This window comes from Poecilia formosa, unplaced genomic scaffold (assembly GCF_000485575.1).
Source record: "Poecilia formosa unplaced genomic scaffold, Poecilia_formosa-5.1.2 Scaffold2397, whole genome shotgun sequence".
NCBI lineage: Eukaryota > Metazoa > Chordata > Actinopteri > Cyprinodontiformes > Poeciliidae > Poecilia > Poecilia formosa.
The window spans coordinates 887-9,390 of record NW_006802336.1 but is presented as its reverse complement, the minus strand read 5'-3'; the positions used below and the strand labels follow the sequence as shown (position 1 = coordinate 9,390).

General features: G+C 37.2%; 1 protein-coding gene across 1 annotated transcript; it reads right to left on the bottom strand.

Moving 5' to 3' along the window:
* Positions 1-6,223: 6,223 nt before the first annotated feature.
* On the bottom strand, positions 6,224-8,141 carry LOC103133229 (perforin-1-like). Its single transcript, XM_007545002.2, has 3 exons — positions 7,852-8,141; positions 7,675-7,768; positions 6,224-6,550 (listed from the first exon to the last, which is right to left on the bottom strand). The coding sequence occupies exons 1-3, from the start codon at positions 8,139-8,141 to the stop codon at positions 6,341-6,343; spliced, it is 594 nt and encodes a 197-aa protein (XP_007545064.2). The 3' UTR covers positions 6,224-6,340.
* Positions 8,142-8,504: the final 363 nt, after the last annotated feature.

Genomic DNA, 8,504 nt, shown 5'->3' with positions numbered 1-8,504 from the left:
ATTGGCCAAATTTTTAATACAAAAACACAGTGGACCGCCAATGGACTGGCTCAGCGCCCCGACCACCGGACTTAGCAAGTTTTCTGAGGGAAACCCTCAATGGTGTGCTTCCATATGAGTCCCTTTCATTCCATCCAAAGCTCCTTTAAACTCATTAATCCATTAAACAAGCCCATAAGTGAATTAGTCCAGGCATCAAAAGTGTCCCTGGCCGTCCTTTGAACAATTCCTGGTTTCACTGTTCCAGCTGGCCATGTGCATTAGTCTGATGTCCACTGTCCTTGGTCATCCATCTGTATATAGTCCCCAAGATCCATCTTCTCGTGATACGGAGTACACAACACATAAGCAGAAGAATAACAATTAGTATTATTACTAGAGTTAACCCTATTTTGACTGCAAAAGATTGGGGCAAGATAGAGACCTTTCTATGAAGGCCATGGAATGACCTCCAGACTTTCCAGGACCTCCATGCATGTTCTGTCCTGCATTATCTTTTACTTCCACTTCAGTTTACTAAACCTGGTCATTACTATTTTAAATGTGTATTTTGGTGGGGTATGCATAGGAATGCATGTGCAGCATTGATTTGCGAATATATGGCAAACTCCTCCCACATTAGACAAAATAAAATTAATACTAATCTGTTTTGTCTCGTCATTCTGCTCATTTCATGGACTTGCTCTCCTAGGGCCATATATCCTTCAACAGTAAAGTTTATCATTCTCTGTTGGTTATAATAAACATAGTTAATCCATTGAACATTTTGTTAATTGTAACCCAAGGTAAGATGGATTCAAATCCTGCAATAATTTTGTGTTGGTATTCAATAAAATATCTTCACCACACATTGTCATAATGGGAGGTATTAGCTTGACCACATGCAGAACATATACAGGAGACCATCAAAACAGATAGTTTATTTTGAATAGAACAATGAGTGTAGCGTGTGATTCTTGTTCTGGAGCAACTGGATCAGTATTTTCTGAGTTTTGAAGGTAGGGGAGATGAGAGGTAAGAAGTCAGTTTGAAATGTGACTGCAAAGGAAACTGAATGAAGCTTACTCAGTGAATTTATTTTTATCTACCACAAAGAGAAGTTGGCTCACTGGAGTTTGGGTTGCTTGTGGGGGAAAGAGATGTCTGGTCTGGGATCAGACGATTGGAGGAGTTACAGAGATTCCTGAAGGTTGCAGATGGAAGTTTCCGGCTCAAGACCATGGCCTCGGATTTCGAGGCACTGGTCCTCTTCCTGGCTGCTTCACACTCGGCTGCGAACTGTTCCAGTGAAAGCTGTGGATCAAGACCTGATGAACTCAATAAGACTTCAGTGCTTTCTATATTTGAATATTTTTTATTATTTTTCTGTTACCATACAAGTACTTGTAACTTTGAGTTTAGTTCTCTTGTAGTAAGGCAGAACTAGCGGTTTCTGATAAGACTCCTTGTAAGCTTTCATTTCCTCCCAGACATGTAGGGTGTGGAGTTTTTCAACCAAGGTCAACTGAAATCATTCCTTCAGTTGCATGACAGTCGGTAAAGATGTGGCTCTGTTTTCCACCTGGTAATGGAGATAAGTTCAGACTTGTGTTGTGTTCTTTTTTGCTGCGACTATATAATCATGTAGCTGTTGTTCAGGGGTCTTCTGACTGTGTTCAGTGAAATGGATCTTCAAAAGTTTTTGCTTTTGACTAGAATTAAAGACAAAGAATAATCTTTCTCTGGTTATTGGAACAGACTTTCAGTCTTTGATAACATAAATTTCCACACCAGCAAGTTCTTATCTGTGTTTAATCCTCTCATCAACAATGAAGAGAAGTTCCTCCCCATTAACTTTCTTAACTTTACATCCAGCTTAAAAAAATGAACTGAATGTCAATGTATCCTTTTCTGTCATTCAGGAGGAATTTTGGCTCCATTTTAAAAACATTGCCCGGATTATGAACTGCGTGGTTTGCAGTAAGTGTTGGTTCTAGTGAAAGTTGAAGGTCAATCTCTCTTTGTCTTTTTCTACTCATCAGGTTGAAGCTAGGTAACCAGTAAATGACTGAGTTGATGCCACCAATCCTTCTTAGCTGGCCGTGAGAGGTTGAATAGCATTCGCTTTGCCTACATCCCCCAGAATACTGTGTGGTTCTGGATCAGAGTTCTGTAAAATTCTAACATATTTTCTATTCATATGGATCACCTGTGTACAGTATGACGAAGGACAGAGTAAAAAATAAATTAATCAAAAAAATAAAATTGAGAATATGCTTGTAGGTATCATAAATTGTGGTTGGTGGTTGTGAGGAGAGATGGAGGGAGACCCAGGACGTAGATGAAAATTATGATTTTAATGAAAATGCTCAAACAGTCCAAATCTCAGGCAGCACGGCAGAGTGGAAACACAGAGGCTCAGCACCGGTAGCAACTGAATTAAACAAAGACTGACAAGAAGAGTTTATGCCGACACAGGACTTCACAGTTCAACTGTGCCGGCAGATGAACTATCATAGACATTAGACAATGACCCGACAAGAGACAGAGACACACACCTGGGAACAATCAAGGACTAACAGGAGAACATAGAGACTCAGGGGAACAGGACTAACAATGAAGAGAAGTTCCTCCCCCATCAACTTTCTTAACTTTACGTCCAGCTTAAAAAAATGAACTGAATGTATCCTTTTCTGTCATTCAGGATGAATGACAGAAAAGAAAATCTCAAAATAACTATACAGAAAAAAACAGATAATGACAGTAGGAACATAAAGTTGTAATATTTTGGGAATAAAGTTGTACAAAAATAAAGTCAAAATATTGCCAGAGTAAAGTCAAAGTATTTTCAGAATAAAGTCAAAATATTCCCAGAATAAAATCTAAATATTTTCAGAATAAAGTCAAAAATATTTTCAGAATAGTCATAATATTATGAGAATAAGGTCAAAGTAAGTCTCTGTGTTGCCCTGTGACAGACTGGCGACCTGTCCAGTGTGTGCCCTGCCTCTTGCCCGAGAGGTGCTGGAGATAGGCACCAGCACCTCTCCCGACCCCACTAAAATACAAGGGTGTACAGAAAATGAATGAATGAATGAATGAATGAATGAATGAATGAATGAATGAATGAATGGATGGATGGATGGATGGATGGATGGAACATCTTTTAATTTTCACTTTAACTTTTCTGGAGTTTAGGTTTGTAGAAAGAGTTGACTTGATGATACCTCAATAATTTTCTTCTAATCAGTGTAAAAAGTTTTTCTTTTCTGCCAACTTAATCAGCTTTCTGTTGCGTGCAGACTCAGGGTCTGGGCACGGCTCTGAAGATCCTCTTCTCCTAAAATCCAGATCCAGAACTCACCAGAACACAGCACATCCAGCTCAGTCGACAGAAAATAGTGGCTTTAATGAATGCTTTCGGCAGGTAGGTTCCCATAGCAACCGTTACTGTGTAGCTAAACATTCCAGTTGGAGCATGCTCAGTGTAATCTTTCTTTGCTGTCACAGGTTGTGCACCAGTATATATCAGCTGCACAACTTCCTCCTGATGTTGAAGGAGAAGAGGTAACAGAGGAAGAAGCTCCGGCCCAGATGATGATGATGATGGGAGTCACCTCAGCAACGTTTTCCCAACATCAAAGCATAATTTTTTTTTCATCCTGCTAAACCTTGACTTTGATTATTGCTGTTGAGCTTTTCAGATTTTTTTCTTTTTTTTCCCCCAAAACCCTCGGATGAATCGCTGTGACATTCGTCGTGTCGCAGGATGAATTTCCTTTCTTGTTCCTGCAGATGTCTGAGGACAAGATGGACGCCCCACCCGCATACTGCTTATTGCACTTCATGTTTGAGTTCCTCCTTGAATCAGCTGAAGTCTGCTGACTTTTACCGAATTTGGATGCCTGATTTAATGTGTTTATGCCACAGCTTAGACGAAGTTCTCTACTGGATATTTCCACTTCTCATGCTTCTGATTCGTAGCTTCCTCCAACTTCCTGTCCTCCTAAAGCTGCAGCTGCTGAAATTGAAAATTAGGGCCAGGTAGTCCTCTGACTCCCATTTATGTTAATGTTTTGCAGCTTGTATCATATCAGATCACGATGAACATGACAGCTCGATGTCAGGGCTGGGCAATGAATCAAATGTTTGATTTTTTTTTTCACCTTGGGGTTAAGAGTGATATTACCATGCAGAGGGCCGCCATCTTGCTCGACTTACAGCTTTGATTTTTTTGAGTTTTGAATTTAGGCAAAATGACAAAGTATTTGGGTCAGTTTTTTAAATTGTTATTTATGAGAATACAGCCACAATATTGCAATAATACAGTCATATGACAATACAGTCATAATATTATAAGAATAAAGTAATAATTCTATAAGAACTTCCAAAGAAAAAAATTAAAAATTAAGTGATACTTTGGTATAAGTTTTACAGGTACAGATAATATTTATTACTTTATAGAAATACTTGATTTTTTAACACATTAGCATGAATTTATGACAAGTATTAAGACTTTGAATCGATTGTGTTAATATTAAGCTATTTTTACAATGGCATATTTGAGCCATGGTAGGTAGAAAAAAGAATCTGAAATTTTGAGATTAATTTCAGAATTGTTGTTTCTTCTAATTTTCTACTTTAATTTTCGACATTTGGAGCTCAGAAATTTCTGATATCATTCTCAAGATTTCTTAGTTTTGGTGGAATGAACTCCTTTTTTCTATTTTTTGTGGCCCTAATACACTGTTGTATTTTTTTCTCATTAAAATAACCTTTTTTCCTCTTAATGTTGAGATGATTTTGTCTGGTAGAATTGCATAGTCTAATAGTTCAACGATATTCTAATAATGAAACAATATCTTTGTAAACTGGCCCTAATACTCCACCATACCACTTTTTGAAATTATTTTCTCTCACTTGTAATTTATTTTTTAGAAAAGAAAGAAGGCAAAAATGGATTAACGCCAGACCTAGTATGAAAGAAATATTTAATTTTTAAGCCCCATCACCCAGCCCTACTGCAGCCATTAGAGCAATTTACACTCATTTCTACCGTCAGTCAACTCTATATTCTGTTTTTATTGTTGTTTTTTACTTAAATTAAGTCTCTTGGACTCTGATAGCTGCTTTTGCTTCACACATTCAGAGCAAGGTTGTTACAGTGGACTCCATTATTATTTAATTATTTTGGCTTCTCCAGAATCCCAAGGTTTGGTTTTATGCTACAGAAGTTGAACTTGAAGAGCTGGTTTGTGCGAACGTTGTCTGCTTTTTGAATTACTTGCAGCAGACTGTTTGACCTTAGATCAGTTTGGAACATTTTAGGAACACAGTTATTTTACAGATAACATTGGACACAAGTGACATAGGAGCAAACAGCGAGGGAAGCTGGATGTTTTTGAGAATAACAATCTGTTTCCTCAAAGGTAGGACTGAGAGGACTGGAAGCTGCTGTGGTTTGTGCTGCCTATTCTAAAGACTTAGAGAGATGAAGTTACAGTTATCCTACTAATTTATTTAGTAAAAAATGCATTCCAATATAACATATAACATAGTTGAAAGCAACTTCAAACAAGCCATTAAAATGATGTGTGCAGTGTTAGGTCAAGAAATAACAGGAAAACCTTTTTGCTTTTCTAAATCATCGCAGGCCAGAAGGGAATTAAGATTTTTTTTCCCCTTTCTGTCTTCCAAAAGGATTAAGGTCAAGGTCTTCTAAAGGAAAACTGTGAAACTGTGGTGCCTGGACTTTTTATGTAATAAATAGTAATAATAATAATAATAATAAAAACATTTAACATTCTGGCTCATGAGATCTCTTCACTGTTTCAAACATGACTAAATGATGAAAGATAATTTCAATTAATACATTTAATCAGCACCTCTTGATTTTAACCATAAAACTGTAAGGAAACAATGATCAGGTTGAAAAATTTGTCCCCTGGTTCTTTGCTTTGCTACATACAGAAGGTCTTGACCAAATAGTTTTGTGACACATCCTGTAACGTAACTACGTCTCTCTCTCTTTTATAGTAACACATATAAATCATAATTCATACAACTAATACAAGATTTGTCAAAAATATACAAAGTCAATAACTTGTAGCAATTTCAAAAATGTTATTGTCATTAAAGGGAACACAATTTCTGGTTGCATATATTAAAGCATAGTTATTTCTTGTGATTGTTACAGAGAATCTTGAATTTTTTTCATTGTATGAGAAATACATATTTAGGTAGGTCTTTAACAATGTCAAGTAATTAAATATAAATTGTGAGTTTCTACCAGATTTAGTGAGTTAATGTTATATGATGAAATGAAATGCTTTTATTCCCAAAACTCATCAATCTCCTGCCACTAAGGAGATGGTTTATAACGGCTGCACTTTTCTCCAGTCAGATACGGGTCACAGGTCAGTGTGTATTTAGCCTCAACGCTTCCATAATCTCCTTTGCACGTGAAAGTGTGAGTGCCAGGGCTCAGGTACTTCTCACAGTGAACGAGAAGGTCGTCATATTTCGGATCTTCATCCCAAACCTCAATCTTCAGAACCAGCCTTGTGTCAACCTTCATGAGAAAATTTGAATGGAGGATCATTCAGATGCATATTTTCACATTAAAAGTCAAATTATTTAGTGATATAGAAAATAAAAATGTTTTCCACGCATCTCAGAAGTTGATAAATGCAGAGTAATGTTAGCCAAAACACAACAGTACAAGATATGAAATACAGCTAGGCTGTGTCTGTTTACACAATATATGTGTAAAGTGGTTTCTGTTCAAATATTTTCAGATTTTTTTCTACTTTTACTTTTATTTGTACTCGAAAATAAACACCATGAAATGTGCATGGTCTATTCAAGTAAAACCAAGTACTTTTTCATGAAGGTGCTGACCCAGTATCCCAAAACATAAAGAGTCTGCAGCCCGGCTTGGATCTAGAAATGGAGTTGATTGTCCATTCCCCAAGTTCAGAATACGCAGTTTGTCTGCATTACATATCATTTTATACTTTGATTTGTCTCATTTGATTTGATTTATTTATTTCAAACAGGTTTTTAAAAATAAAAAATAAAAATAAAAATAAAAAATAAGCAATCTGTAGGACAATTGGACAATGAAGGTTCATTTTGTACATTTGTTGTTTGGAAAGCCAAGTTTTTGTGCTCATGATTGATTTGTAAAAGCAATAAGAGGGTCAGCACTTCCTGTCTCAACAACAGGTTAAGCAGAGCAGTGAGTGTGGGAGCCGCATGTCCACAGACACCCAGGTTGGTTCTGAGAACCGAAACAAGAACGAGTCGGGCCTAAAGGGAGGTGCTCTTTTCTTGTTATTGTGGCTGCTGGTTCATGTGAGCAACAAGTTGAAGGACAAATTAGTTCATAATCAATAATTTAACATCATCTAGTTGAAATGGAAACTACAATGCATTTCTGATATTAAATGATATTTGACCCAATATGAAATGTTTGGTATGAAATTAGTTTGGTGGCACCAAAGAATTGATCAGCTTTCTTTCAAGACTGATGCATAAAAGACCAATTCTCCTCACTGCCGGTAATCTAATATATATTTTTGCATAAATAGATGCTGTTATTAGATCTATAAATTCTTCTGCATCAGCAGAGTAAATGTATCAGTGTGTCTGTTGTTGAGCTTTTTCAGCTAATCTGTGATGATGTTTACTGACCTTGCCCAAATTAAACTCAGCGTTCCACCACGGATTATTGGATTCGATCATTTTGGTCCTGTGTTGTATGGAACCATAGAACATCTTAGCATAGCTGTGAACAAAAGAGGAGCCATATAAAAGGTGTGCTCATCAGGTTCCATAAAATCTTTGTTTTTTACCTTTGCATCAACCCACCCGTCAGTTACTGAAAGATCGTCTCCAAATAGATCCCAGCCTCGAACAATGGTCACTGATAGAGTTCCCCTTGAGGCGTGCAGAGGGCAGCAGTTAGAGGACAAATAAGGACCATAGCCCCTACATCGTGGTTCTTTGGGTGATTTCTTCACAGCAGTTTCCTCCAAATACTTCTCAATAGCAGCTTTCACCGCTTTCTTTTGAAGCTTGTTTGGCACAAGCTGATAGAGAGGTCGAAGGGAGTACGAAACAATATCTGGATGTTCTTTCAGGCTTTTTAGCCAGATCATATAACCTATGGAATCATTTTTGAAAATTGAAAACTTCCCCAACCAACCATTTCCTCCTGACATCTCTGTAAAGTGTCGGTGGAGACCAGAGCTGAAGCCAGTGGTGAAGTCCTTGTTTTGTAGGACACTTTTGCAAGACTTCGGGACACTAGAGATTTTCATCTTCCCCAAGCCAACAGCAACACCCATAGATAAACAGGTGTGGATCTGGGTGAAAGAACAGCAAAGAGATTTTTTTAAAAAGCTGCTTTACACCAGACATTTGCATAAAGAGCCAGACACAAGCAGAGAAGAATATAGTCATATAGAAATCCTTGGAAACTTAAATGGACAAAAAGTAATAAAAATCACACTTAAAAATAC